The sequence below is a fragment of the Macaca nemestrina genome, chromosome 9, assembly GCF_043159975.1.
Source record: "Macaca nemestrina isolate mMacNem1 chromosome 9, mMacNem.hap1, whole genome shotgun sequence".
Lineage (NCBI taxonomy): Eukaryota > Metazoa > Chordata > Mammalia > Primates > Cercopithecidae > Macaca > Macaca nemestrina.
Genome location: NC_092133.1, coordinates 121,346,238 through 121,361,233, shown reverse-complemented (window position 1 = coordinate 121,361,233; position 14,996 = coordinate 121,346,238). Strand labels below are relative to the sequence as shown.

The window sequence follows — 14,996 nt, the reverse complement described above, 5'->3', positions numbered from 1 at the left end:
AGTTCAGATTTTCTTCACATACTTCAGCGGCATAACACCGCACAGACTGACAGTGGAATCAGATATGACATTCCAACTGTCTCACATTAAGTCAAGATATTATGGAGATTTGCAAAAATGTAAAATAATGCTACTTGTCTCATTAATGTTTTTGCTTTTGGAAAATAGTTATTTTTCATAAAAATGTTAACATGTAATGGTTTGCTCATTTTAAAATAAACTAAATATTCTAATATTTCTTATATTAATTTTTAATACTGTAAATATCCACAGACACAACTCACATCTGCAAAAGCTTTTGAGGGTCCTCTTTTAAGAGTGTGAAAGCGTTGAGACCAAAAAACTTGAGAACCAAATGTCAGAGACCAGAGTTTGGCAAACTTTTTCTGCAAAGAGTCAGAGGGTAAATGTTTTAGGCTTTGTGGTCCCAAATGGTCTCCGTGGTAACTACCCAACTCTGCCATTACAGTACAAAAGTAGCAACAGACAACACAGAAACAATGGGCATGGCGGTATTCCAATAAAAATGTATTTATAAAATTGGCCCAGCCAGGCGCCGTGGCTCATGCCTATAATCCCAGCACTTTGGGAGGCCAAGGTGGGTGGACTGCTTGAGTTCAGGAGTTTAAGACCAGCCTGGGCAACATGGTAAAATCCTGTCTCCACCCAAAAATACAAAAAATTAGCTGAGCATGGTGGTGCATGCCTGTGGTCCCAGTTACTTGGGAGGCTGAGGTGGGAGAATTGCTTGAGTCAGTGGGGCAGAGGTTGCCATGAGCCAAGATTGTGCCACTGCACTCCAGACTGGGCAACAGAGGAAGACTCTGTCTCAAAAAAAAAAAAAAAAAAAAAAAAAAAGAGTCCTTCAAGTAGGATTTGGCATTCAGGCAAGTCAGTTTTTCAGCCCCTAATTTGAACATTCTCCCCTGAGTTGGTGATACCAGAAGCCAGATTATGTCGCTCTACTCTCAGAATTTCCAGGGGACCCCCTTTCTCTCCAAGCCTTTGAAATGGTCTCTATACCTACAGTTCCCTCTACCAGCAACATTCTTCCTCAGCTCATTTCCTCATCTCCTTCAAGTCTGCTCCAATGTCATCTTTCTCAGGGGAACCTTCCCTGACAGTCCTATTTAAAACTCCCCCCTTCTTTCAATTCTGTCTATAGCACTTACCACTTCTGGGTATGCTCTATGACTACCTTATTACTTTTACTTACCACCTGTCTTTAGCCACCAGAATGTCAGCTCCCTGAGTGCAAGTTTGGTTTATTCATACCGTTATTTCCAGCACCTAGAACAATGCCTGGTATGTACTTGAATATTTAAGTAGATGCGATATCTTTAACATGTGACAGTGTTTTTTGGTGAGGCCGGCAAGCACTTATTGCCTCAGAGGAAGGAATACACTGCTACTTGTCTGGTAGCTTTAAGTGCTGAGTGGCTCCAAAGCATTTTTGATGATCAATGACAACATTTACAATGTAGAAGAGTAAGCTTGAGTTACCTCACAAAAATTCATAAAATCAATCTCACCTTTAAGTCGTATTTCCTATATACAGACAAACGGTGGCTGAACACATTTCTTGTAACTATCACATATATTTCAACTCCATCAACATTAAGCCGGTACATGCCCAAGAATTGGGGAAGAAGGGTGATCCCATGACATTCCACTATGTACTGCATAGGAGAGAAAAAAAAAGGAAAAAAAATCCAATCAAAAGATTGCTTCCTTAGATGTAAAATACATACACCTATGGTGTTTATACAAAGTGAAAACCTCCAGTCATTAGGGTCCTATTTACGGAAAATGGCCACATTTGTACTGCTTACCAATCACATCTCTCTTCACCATATCTACACAGAAAAGAAAATTCAATTTTATCTCCAAACAATTTTTTTCCAACATTCCAAATGGAATTTGTAAGGTCAAACCTTGGATATGATAGTGTAAGGCAAGAGGACATGTGACTGTCTTTCTCAAATTCCTTTCAAGGGATATTACACTCCACTTAGCACCTTTGCCTTCTACCCCAAAGCCCTGACTACAGGACTGAGGCAGAGCGACCTGGCCGCTAAAATCAGCTTCTCTAACATTGTTGAAGTCGAGATTAAAGAGGAAATTGTGGAGACCCCAGTGTTAGAAGCTGGGAGGGTTGAGCTAAGCTTCCCATGAGAGCAGGGCAGAAGGGGCAACCCCTGTGACCACAGCACCCTCACTCCTGCTCTGCCGGCAGATGGGGACTGCCTGGTTCCCGCTGGTTTCCACCAAGTTAACTGGACAAGCCCAGGGTTGACACCATTTCCGAGGAGAGTTGCAAAAACACAACACGACCTTGGCTGTTTCTCATGACCACATTCTAGAGGGCCACAAGATGGAGCCACTGCTCCCCGAGAGCAGATTTTCACAAAACAGGGGTCCCTCTGCACTTCCCAAAGGAGGCTTAGGTTTTCCTTCCTTTAAAATCATGGGGAAGGAATATTTCAAAAAAGCTCTATGTCCATTGACACATGTGTGAAATCTCCAGGATAATAAACAGCGTAAATGGTGAGATTCCATTATTGTAAGCACCATACATGTTGGGCATATTCAGAGATGCTGATGATGCAGTTGGAGGGAATTCTGATCTTTTTTTCTATACTGCTTGAATTTTTCATTTTCTTTTTTTTTTAAATGAGAATTTTATAAAAAATACAAAAGTAATTAGAATGTCCTTTCAAACATTTTAGTTGTAAATACTGTTAATAATCAATTCTGATAATACTTAAACCACCTTAAGAATGAAAGTCTTCAGTTTTGATCATTAAAGATAAACAGCATTGGTACCTGACTCTGATTTTTGCCATCTAGAGTTTTGGCAAGTTTTAAAGCTGCGTCTTCCCTTTCTTTTTTCTTGTTGACAATAACTGAGCTATATATTTTAATCTCACGTAATTCCTGAGGAGAGTGTCACCTTGTTATTTGAAATTAGATGAGTGAAACATTTTCTCTTTCCTTTCAAAATATAGTAAATTGAGTTTTGCTAATGCAAAACAGGTAGTAAACAGCCATTGCATGAAAAGAAAATTTCTCACATCTGATCTAGAGAAATAAAAAGGAGTTCTTGGCCTCTGTAGAAAGGTGGCTGGATGGGCCTTCAAACATGCAGACTGAGGAAGTCCAGTCTCCATGTGCAGTAGACAGAACGTAGGCTTGTGAGCCAGAAAGGCGTGTGTGTGTGTCCTGGTGCCTCCATTTATGAGCTGTGAGATCTTGGGCAAGTTACCAAATCACTCCACATTTTAGCTTCATTTTCCAAAAAAAGAGCCTAATTCCTACCTTGAAGGTTGTTTTGAGGGTTACAGAAAAAGAGTATGTCAAAATACTTCACACGATGCTGTGTACTACACTATACTGAAGATGATAATGATTATTTTCATTCAAAACTGTTAAGAAATTTTAATGTTACACCTGTTTTGTGCTCCAAACTGACATACAGACATGTACTGGGTGGGGTCTACTCTGAGGCAGTTATTTTTGAGGCCCACAAGACAGTCCCTGCCCCGGGGCACACACCGGTTTTGGTTTGGATGCTCAACCCCTCGCTGCGCTCTCATGATGGACTACATTTACAGAATCCTGCCATGTCTCTCTGATTCAAGCTGCTGTACAGAGCCACAGACGGCTATGTCTCATAGTGGAAAAGAACCAATGCTACAAATATGGTAAATAAATCTTTTGAATATTATACAGCAAATCATTGACTAGTTGCCCCCTCTTAGGAAAAAACACCCATACAGATTACATTCTATACTTTCCCTACCTTAAAGATTAGCTAAATTACTACACTGAAAAAAGATCAAATCTGTCTACTTTGCCAGGTGCGGTGGCTTACGCCTGTAATCCCAGCACTTTCAGAGGCTAAGGTGGGTGGATCACGAGGTCAGGAGTTCAAAATCAGCCTGGCCAAGATGGTGAAACCCCATCTCTACTAAAAATACAACAATTAGCCAGGTGTGGTGCACACCTGTAATCCCAGCTACTCGGGAGGCTGAGGCAGAAGAATCACTTGAACCCAGGAGGTGGAGCCGAGATCGTGCCACTGTACTCCAGCCTGGGTGACAGAGTGAGACTCCATCTTTAAAAAAAAAAAAAAAAAAAAAAAGTCTGTTTACTTTATCACCAAGTCTACACGCAGTTGTTCTCAAACGTACGGCTCACCTATGGGGCTCCTTGATGAATACCTAAAACTCCTGAGGATATAAATATGTACCAACCCACAAGTCATACCAAAGTTTATTAGATTGCAGTATTGCCAAGCTGCAGGTGGTATCAAAGGTTTAGAAAGCATTAATGGGTTAAAATTTTGCAGCAGAGAAAATTATACCCATTAACTCAATTTCTGGGGGGAAGCACTGGGAAAGGGGCACACTGTTGCATTTTCAGTGGAGGAACATTTCACTGGGTCTGTGAATGCCTGGGCTATGGACCTCTGTTCTCTAGCACGATGCGCTGTTGTAGGCAGATGTTGAAACAAAGAGGCCTGAATGAGAATCCTGGTGGATTCTCCCAGTTGACCCAGAGAAAGCTGAGCACAAATTCATAACACCAGTGGGCCTAACTCCAAGGATTCCTACACACAGCAGCTGCTGGAGGGCAGCCCTGAACCAGGGAGACTGTGGATTCACAGCGACAGCGTTAGCCGGGGTCTCACGAGCCTCAGTCACGCTGCACAGCTAGGAGCCCCCCGATCCAGCTCCGTGTTCCTTACCTGTGTGACCTTGGGATAGTTATTCAACCTCTTGGTCTGCATTTGGAAACTGGGAGGTAATAATAGTACTTAATGATTAAATGAGTTAATTATAAAGTTTTTAGAACAGAGTCTGGCACATAAAAAGTAGTATAAAGTGCTATCTACCTTATAAACCTTTTCCATTTTCATCAAACCTCAAAACCCCCTCATCACTCTCAGTATTCATTCATAGAGGTCGAATATGGTGGCTCACACCTGTAATCCCAGCACCTTGGGAGGCCAAGGTGGGCAGATAGTTTGAAGTCAGGAGTTTGAGACCAGCCTGGCCAACACAGCGAAACCTTGTCTCTGCTAAAAATACAAAAATTAGCCAGGTGTGGTGGTGCATGCCTGTAGTCCCAGTTATGCAGGAGGCTGGGTGAGGCAGAAGGATCTTTTGAACTTGGGAGGCAGAGGCTGTAGTGAGCCGAGATCACACCACTGCACTCCAGCCTGGGTGACAGAGCAAACTCCTGTCTCAAAAAAAAAAAAAAAAAGATGTATTCATATATTCACTTAAAATACGTATTGAGCATCCATCACATGCCTGGTACCATGAGGGTGGTGACTTTGCATTGCGGAGTGGAGAGGCCTGGTTCTTGTCTGTGTGCAAGTTATCCTACTTCAGGTGGAAAAGGGTGCCATGGGAGGGGAATGGCTTGTCTTCCGGTAGCCCCATCTCCCAGTGATAGTTTGAATATACGTCCCCTCCAAACCTCACGCTGCGATGTGATCCCCAATGTTGGAGGTGGGGCCTGGTGGGAGGTGACTGGGTCATGGGGGTGGGTCCCTCATGAAGGGTTTGGTGCCATGGGGAGAACTGCTTACAGAAAAGGGCTTTCCAGTCTCCTTCCCCACCTCTCACCAAGCCATGCCAGCTCCCCACTGCCTTCCAACATGAGTAGAAGCTTCCTGAGGGTCTCACTCGAGACAGATGCTGACGCTATGCTTCTTGTACAGCCTGCAGAATTGCAAGCCAAATAAACCTCTTTTCCTTATATATCACCCAGCCTCAGGTATTCCTCACAGCAACACAAACAGGTGAAGACACTCAGTGCTTGCACGGCGGATCCCCTTGGAAGAGCAGTCTCTCCAGTCACACTGGGAGCAGTCTTGTCAGGTTCCTGGGCATCCTCCCCCTCAGTCCAGGATCCTCAACCTCTCTCCCTCCACTAGCAGCTTCTCAACAGCGCTTAAATGTGCTAAAGTTTCTCTCAGGAAAGCAACAAAAACAAAACACAAAACACCCCCTCAATTGCAGAGATGCATGGTCTGGCACTGCCTGGATCCTGGCTTGAACGCACACTTTGAGGGCAACTGGGGACACGTGATTATGCCACTAACTAGGTATTTGGTGATAGTAAGGAATTTCTCAGCAATTATCTTATACCGAGAAGTCCTTATGTTTCAGAGAAGCATATCAAAGTATTTACAGAGGAAATGTGTCTGTGATTTACTTTTGAAACACTTCTGCAAAAATAAAATGATGCAAAATAAAATGTTAATAATTGTTCAATCCAAGTGATGGGTATATGCTACCAATTTTCTGTCTGTTTGAACATTTTTACAATAAAAAGTAAAAAGAAACACAAACCATTCTTTGACTGCATGTCTTTCTCCATCTCTGGTCTCTCTCCTGACTGGCTTCTTGGCAGAGTTGTCTATGCTTATTCTCTATTGCTCTGTAACTCCCATCCATTCTGCAGCTCATCCTGCTCTGGATTTTACTTTCCTATCCCTTCAGAGCAACTGCTCCCCCTGAGATCTCAATGACCCTTGAGTGGTTAAATTCGACAGATGCTTCTCCGCCTTTCTCTCTCTTGAATCCGATGAGCAAACAGCGCTCTTGTCCAGGGCTTCCTCCCTTGGCTTCTGAGACGCTATGTTTTCCTGGCAGTCCTTTTCCTACTCTGTCCCACCTTTCCTGCTCTTTGGCCAATTCTTCCTCCTCTACATGCAAACTGTCAGGGCCCTGACCTAGATGTCCTCTCGTCTTCTCTTCTTCACTGTGTACAGGCTACCTGATCCACACCTTTTGTTTTCACTTCTATCTGTGTCTCGGTAACTCCCAAACTTATGATTCCCAGTCCATGATCTTTCTTTTGAGTTGCACATCCATATAGGATTCATGTAATATGGCTTTCTGCTCCACGAATGTAAGCTCCACGAAGATGGCAAGCACTGCCCTTAGCAGGACCTCATGTGTAAAAAACATTTCATATACAACTGTTGAATAAATAAATGCAGCAAATAATTTTAAAAACCCAAGGTGTTTCCTACAGATGCCTACTCTCTCTGCTCTCTATAATTAACACCATGACCCTTACCTCCAGGTGCTGTAAATATGAAAATTCTAGATTTTGAAGGCAGAAAAAAACCTGTCATTTATGATGAAAGGGAAGCCCTAGATTTTTCTCATGATGGCCATGACAAGTGAAGAACTTTACACAAGAAGTAGGAAAAAAGCAGGCATATGTCGGGCATGAAAGGATGAAAAGAGGGTACTACAAAGTAACTGTTTAAGGATGCTAATCTTAAAAAAAAAAAGGCAGTCACATGGTTAACTTGGGGGAGAATTCAGAAATGGTCACGGTTTATCCGTTCTAGGGCTCTTACTGCACATGCAAACTGTACGACGCGATGTATCCTCATTCTCTAGCATCATGGGAGAAATAGAACTTTGAGGAAGGGGGTAGAACAGAATCATAACCCTACTGATATCAATCTGTCACTGAATAAGAGTAAAGAATCACATCCGATGATTTATACAGAATTCACACTTAAAATTATCTTAACTTCCCAAAGTTTGTTTGCACTGATGAAGTTGATAAATGGTGTCCTCTTTAAACCACAGAATCACATGCACAGCAATTAGAGGACGTCTGCCTCCTTCCCCTCCAGCTCCTCTCTATTCTCACCCTTGGAGGGGAGGGGATCTTTGGGCATAACACGGCTTAGACGTGATGCTCCCATACCAACAACAGAGGAGCTTGCTGCCTTTAAGATGCCCCATTCTGGCCGGGCATGGTGGCTCATGCATGTAATCCCAGCACTTTGGGAGGCAGGGGCAAGTGGATCACTTGAGGTCAGGAGTTCGAGACCGGCCTGGCCAACATGGTGAAATCCCGTCTTTACTAAAAATATAAAAATTAGACAGGCATGGTAGCAGGTGCCTGTAATCCTAGCTACTCAGGAGGCTGAGGCAGGAGAATCACTTGAACCCAGGAGGGAGAGGCTGCAGTGAGCCCAGACTGCGCCACTGCACTCCAGCCTAGATAACAGAATGAGACTGCCTGAGAAAAAAAAAGAAAAAAGAAAAAAAAAAAGACATCCCATTCTGATGAATGTGGAGATAAGGAAAACAGGACCTGCTGATGACTCAAGCAGGGCCAAGATGCAGCTAAGGCCCTGGGGTGAGGGTGGAGAGGGCAGAGGCAGGAAGGGGTGAGGGGTGGAGGGCAGAGGCAGGAAGGGGTGAGGGGTGGAGAGGGCAGAGGCAGGAAGGGGTGAAGGAGGGAGACTTCCACGAGCACCCACGGTCTAGATGTGGCTACAAGGCAATCCTTCCCCACTGGCAAAAGGACATCATCAACACAGTTGTCCCTTTCTGTGATGGTAATGTCTCGCTTTACAGACTCGACAGGTGCAGTGCTCTAATGGCCCGGAAGGCTCCTCTGTAGAATGGATGAGTGCCAACTCCTGTCTGTAGCCACTTTGAAGTCCCAAGGCAGATGAGGCCGCAAATGGACCAAACACTGAACAACGCTGGCCGTCCCTGTGTGGCTCAGAAATTAAGAGCACACACCAGATAAGTGGGCTTATTCTCCTGGGAGAGCACAGGCAGCATGTACACAATACCGAAGAGTGTTCCTTTCAGCAGTTCCTCGAATAGGGCTTTTCCCCTGAGGCATTCCTCCTGGTGGCACAATGCTCACCTGTCATTTCCACCTGTCTGACTCTGCAGGTCGCCTGTAGCTAAGCCCTCTGCTCACATCAAACAGCAGCTCTGCCTGGCACCTGAAGCGGAGGTTTCTAGATGTCTGCGATGCAGCCATGGCACTGAGCTTCCATATGCATAGGTGCTGAAAATCTGCTCTCAAACTTTATAAAAGTGAACCTGATTATCAACAATTCTTCTTACACTTGCCATATGTAGCTAAGTCAATCACACTTATTCTTGGGGTCAGCTTTCCTATTCTCAGTGTTAAATTCACTACGTTACCTATGCTTGCATTTTACAATATTGTTTTTGCCTAGCTACTTGGGAGGCTGAGGCAGGAGGGGTGCTTCAGCTCAGGAGTTCAAGACGAGCCAGGGCAACACAGGGAGATCTATCTCTTAAAAAAAAAAAAATTGAAATACTCCTTTTATTAAGTACTGTTCACTTCTGCACTGTCATAGCTGGGCACCTCTTGTCACTTCCCTTCATTACTTACCTCATAATAGCTTCTGCTAATTCTAAGAGTGCTCTCAGAAACTTTCCTATATGATGGCTTTATTTTTTAATTTTTTCATCTATAACATGCATTTCCAACACTAACAGTTTTCACTTTTTTCTGTCTTTTTTTAAAAAACAATTTGCTTACAGCTGGGCATGGTGGCTCATGCTTGTAATCCCAGCACTTTGGGAGGTCGAGGCAGGAGGATCGCTTGAGTCCAGGAGTTTGAGACCAGCCTAGGCAACATGGCAAAACCCCATCTCTACAAAAAAAACAAAAGAAATGAGCCAGGTGTGGTGGCACATGCCTGTATTCCCAGCTACTTGGGAGGCTGAGGCAGGAGGATCACTTGAGGCTGGGAGGCTGAGGGTGCAGGGAACCGTGTTTGCACCACTGTACTCCAGCTTGGGCTACAGAGCGAGACCCTGTCTCAAAAAAAAAAAAAAAAAAAAATCTACTTATAAATGATGTCATCAACAAAGGTCAAGTTTCTCCCTTCCTAATTCTCCCTCAGAACTTTTTCCTGTACTACTGTGGGCTTGTTAGAAACGTAATGCAATGATAAATTAGAGTCGTGGAATTAGGCTTTCAAAAACATAAAATGTTAACAGCCACCAGACCTAGGTTTCCTTTGCTCTTAGGCACTCACCGAGAATAACAAGGGTTATGAAGCCCCGATCTGTTGCTCTTCTCATGGAGAATGAAATGCCATTAAGAGATTCACAGTTGACTGAAGGTTGCAGCAGAGAGGGTTCTAAGTGATGTACTGCAACAGATAAATATTTATAACTCCGCATGATAGTGTGAACCTGGGCTCTGGCTTTCGGGAATTGCTGTTATTATCGTGTTTCACTCATTTTTTTAAAAAAGCTTGAAGTGACAATTTAATATAGCATCCAATTAGTACTTCAATGTAAAGTCTTGTTTCATTTAATGTTTTTGAAAGGTTAAATTATCTGTAATCCTTATTGTACCACAGGCTATGTTTATAGATTATTCCTACAACATATTTCACATGAAAGAAAAGGAAAGGGAAAGGAAGAGAAGGAAAATGAAGGGAAGGGAAGAAAAGAAAGAAGTCCAGGCAGCCTGAAATTATGGATTGCTCTGGTGTACAATGGCCAAATAAGTAAACAAATGACACAACTTTGAGTGGATGTCTTGGTATATTCGGGGATAATGGTCTGTAAGCGTCAGTTAATATAATTTATTTTGATTTCAAATCGTCTTGAAAAAAAAAAAAAAAAAACCAAGGACTACATTTAAGCAAATGTAACAAATAATATAACAAATAAAACTTTACTGCTTTTCTTAATTAAGCTTGATAAAAATTAAGCTTAAAAGGAACAAGCATTCTTCTGTAGTATTTACACAAATTCTTCGTACTGAGATATGCAGAAATGCCTAAGTGCACACATGGATGTGCCTAATTCAATTAGTGACACACCATAATAAAGACCCATAAATAACATCATCATTAAAAATGAAATAACTTTGTAAAAAATACAATAAAGTGCGTTATTATATGTACATATGCCATTTGTTACAAAAAGCACAGAATGGCTGCTCCACACATGACCGCTGGCAGGGACCTCTGACAAGCCCAAGGCCTCCTGGACAGCCCCATCCCAGACAGGAAGCTTAGCTGGTATCAAACGCAGGAAGGTTCCAGAATGGCCCCTGTACCCCACACACAATTGGGAGCTGGGGCCTGAGCGGCCTATGCCTGGGGCTGGGGGTACTGAGCATTTGAGCAGGTGTACCCGAGAGCAGGTGTGTCCAGGGAGCATGTGAGGAGCTGGAATCCAAGCCAAAGTGTTGGAGGTGCCAGACAGAGCCTGTCAGGAGCACATGGGTGCAGGGACACTGAGGACACCAGCATGGTGGGGGAGTGGGCCCAGGGGCTCCCACTCCTAGCAAAACCCTTGAAGGGTGCAGACAGAGTCCAGGGCTGGGAATCCCTACCCTCCTCTTTTGCAGAAACAAAACTCTCTGAAAAAGAGCCTCCCTAAATTAGGGGCAGAGGCCTTCCCAAGCATTGCAGAGGTGAAGATGAAGCTATGAGTTCAGCAAGACTCTCGGACACTAAAAAGCAAGTGTAGCCACAGAGATGGGATGCCCAGATTCCCTCCAGGGAAGGCCGTGCTGCCCAGCTGAAGGTGTGCGGTCCGCAGAAGGCCTGCAAGGGCAGCTCCTTCTAGGTCTGCCTTCCGAGGGCAGCCTGTCATTTTGGCCCAACATAGGAGCCTCTAGTGCCCCACGAGGTTAGCCGAGGCTTGACTGGGCCAGCAAGGCAGTCTGACTTCTCCCTCTGCCCAATCTCACTTCTTTCCTCTTCCCTACATAGGTTTTGATTCTGATCAACATCTTGACCCCAAACTGTGTCAGCATCTGGTTGGGCAAGTCACTGTGTGTGACAGTTGGCAGACTGAGACAAATTCAGGCCCCCAGGAATTACAGAGGTGGGGACTCTCAGGAGTAAGTTTTGAACAGTTATGCGCAAAACATCTAAAGAAACAAAGGATGCAATTTCACAGATGAGCATAAAACAATAAACTATCAGGAATGAACTGTCAGATTTTGAAAAATCTTCTGGAAAACTTCTAGAATAAAAAAGATAATTGTTGAAATTAAAAAAAAAAAAAAAAAAGGATTAGAACAGTTGATGAGAGACTTAGGACTGGATGATATACTTTGAAGAATTTACCCAGAATTGGGCAGAGATGTTTGGAGATGGAAAATGGGAAAGAAAAGTTAAAGATGGGGAAGCCAGAATGAGCACATTAAAGATATACTTGTTGGAGAAACAGAAGGAGAGAGGTGAGGCTGAAAGAGGAAAGGACCGCGGAACTTCCAGGCCCTGGGGAAGAAGTGCCGCAGGAAAAGCTTGCTGGGGAGTGAGCTGGGCAGCTCCCTGTGAAACTAGGAGCAAATGGCTGAGGACGTTGGGAACAGAGGGCTACAAACGCCCCTGTCAGCAAGCTTCGGGGCACTCGTTGGGCCACAGGAACTCCCAAGATGACAAATACTTTCACCTGTTTCTAAAACAGAAGCAAGACGTGTCCGCAGCTTCCAATGGCAGCAGAGGGTCTACTGGGAGCTTGTGTTTAGTCTCATAATCTGATACTTACACAGCACTGAGAATATCCAAGTAGATATTGGATATCCAAGGAGGCCCCTCCAGACCCATCCAGTCAGAGCCCTGATGAAAGTCTAAGAAGCACTAATGCAATGTAGAACCTTTTCTCTTTTGGTGCTACAACCCTCTCCACTCTTTTTTGCTTTTAGCTTTTATGGTCCCTATTTTCTCAGTTTTGTTCTACTGAAGCCTCATCCTTTGAATAGTAACACCAACGTCCCTGACCTTCGGGAAAGGATAAGCAGATGTACTATCAGGAGATTTCAAGGAAGTCACATGCTCACCCTCAGATCCTTGAAATTTGAGGTGCTAATTAGCCTATTTAACAGGGAATTCAGATTTGGAGGCAAACCTTCTGGATTCAACTAAAGGTATTAATTGTTTCCCCAAATAAAAGGATAAGAAAGGAATTTAAGTCATTTTTAACAATTTCACCCATTTATCGATTCAGTCACTTTGAAATAAAAAAGTAAATTAAAATGCTCCATTTCAAAAGCTATTAAAACACTCAATAATAATTTGATAAGGTATTTCTTGATCACCTACACTGCAACTTCCCTTGGGTTACACTGTAAGTTCTATACAACTTCTGGGAGGTATGTTACCGACAATGCCTCTCAATTTTTTTTTTTTTTGAGACAGAATCTCACCCAGGCCGGAATGCAGTGATGCCACCTTGGCTCACTGCAACCTCTGCCTCCCAAGTTCAAGGGATTCTCATGCCTCAGCCTCCTGAGCAGCTGGGACTAGAGGCATACACCACCAACCCCAGGTAATTTTTTGTAGTTTTAGTAGAGACCGGATTTCAGTGTGTTGGTTAGGCTGGTCTTGAACTTCTGGCCTCAAGTGATCTATCCACCTCAGCCTCCCAAAGCACTGGGGTTACAGGCATGAGCCACTGTGTCCAGTCAATACTTTGAAATTTTAATTCAAGTTGAAGCTACATGATACCAAAGCTCCCAATGAATTCAGATCAGTGGGGGGGAAAAGTCAGTCAATTTAAGAAAAAAAGATATTCAAGTGGGTTCTTTGCCTTTTTTTTTTTCCTTTTTGAATGCTCTAACATTGTTTAGCTAATCAGCTGATAATCATCATTTATAGGACCTGAGTTTCTTATAGCCTAACAGAAATGTGAAAAGGATATTTACAGCGAAACATTACTTTCCCAACTACAAGTAAGAGAAAATAAAATGAAGTAAATGAAATTTATGAAAGTTTGCTGTGCTTAACGTGAATTCTCCATTGGTCTGAGAGATGATGCTTTCCTTTCTTTGCACAGAGTGAAAATTACGGTACAATTTGGGCAGGAAATGAAGAATAGAGCAAGATACTGGAACTTGGGGGAAAAATCTAACTCCTTACGGTTGAAATCTTCATAATTCTGCATCAGTGCCATAGCCTACCAGAAACCAGGCCCCCTAGTGGATTAAAACTGTTAAGGACCGAATGCCACATTAGAATGATTTCAACACGGAGGTGTAGGAAATTAAATACAAGAACGGTATTTAATTAAAAATCTTATTCAGTCACTCATTTAGTACTTCTTTTTCTTTCTTTCTTTTTTTTTTTTTTTTGAAACGGAGTCTCACTCTGTTGCCCAGGCTGGAGTACACTGGCGCAATCTTAGCTCACTGCAACCTCCACCTCCTGAGTTCAAGTGATTCTCATGCCTCAGCCTCCGGAGTAGCTAGGACAACAGGCACGCGCCACCACACCTGGCTAATGTTTTTGTATTTTTAGTAGAGATGAGGTTTTACCATGTTGGTCAGGCTGGTCTTGAACTCCTGACCTCAGGTGATTCACCCACCTCGGCCTCCCAAAATGCTGGGATTACAGATGTGAGCCACCACGCCCAGCCCATTTAGCACTTCTTATACAACAGACACTGCTCTGAGCATGTTATAAATATGAATTCACCTAATTAGCACAACACCCAAATGAAGGGGGTACTATTATCCAAATATTATAGACCAAGAGGTATCAAGAGTGTAGGTAACTTGCCCAAGGTCATGCCATTGGCCAGGGGCATGGCTGGGACCGGAAGGTGGCTGGCTGGCTCCAAGTCCTTGCTCTTGAACCACCTGCCACACCAGATAGCTGGGAAGGTCAGTGTGTCAGAAAATTAATCCCAGGAAGAATTTACTCAAACATTCAAATAACTAGCAATGTTCTACTTCTCCAGAGGCTGGCCTTGGGGCAATTTTAACCCTCCAGAATATAATTGCAACTGTGGCTACATTTCATTAAAACAGAAAACAACAAAGGAAAAGAAAAAAAAAAGGCTCTTGGGTAACCAAAGTTGTCAGAAAGTCCACGCAATTCACTCCACGGGAGAAACCCTCTATGAGAGCCTCTCATCAACTGATATGCAATTGAACAATCTGCATTCCTTGTCTAGATTTGGAAGGTTCAGAAGCCCAGAGAATTCCAAGGTAAGAGCAACAACAAGCAAGAAGAAACAGAAGAACTGACGACCACTACTGAAGCAGGAGACAGAAAGTTTCTTAGATACAAACCCTAAAAGTACTCTAGGCCCACATAAAGTAGGAATGAAGGCCTGACATATACCTCAAATACCTCTGAGCATCTCAAACCACAGGGAGAGAAATGCAAAGCTTGACAGGCCTCTCTGGGTTTACCAGTGAGA

At 43.4% G+C, this 14,996-nt stretch overlaps 1 protein-coding gene across 3 annotated transcripts in view; it reads right to left on the bottom strand.

Annotated features, from left to right (window-relative positions):
* Positions 1-14,996, bottom strand: part of LOC105480038 (phosphatidylinositol-5-phosphate 4-kinase type 2 alpha) — a 177,162-nt gene that overhangs the window by 34,655 nt on the left and 127,511 nt on the right. For all 3 annotated transcript variants that reach the window (XM_011738478.2, XM_011738476.3, XM_071070392.1), the window contains one exon: positions 1,533-1,679. In XM_011738478.2, coding sequence (XP_011736780.1) covers positions 1,533-1,679 — 147 coding nt within the window. The remainder of the gene's footprint in view (positions 1-1,532; positions 1,680-14,996) is intronic.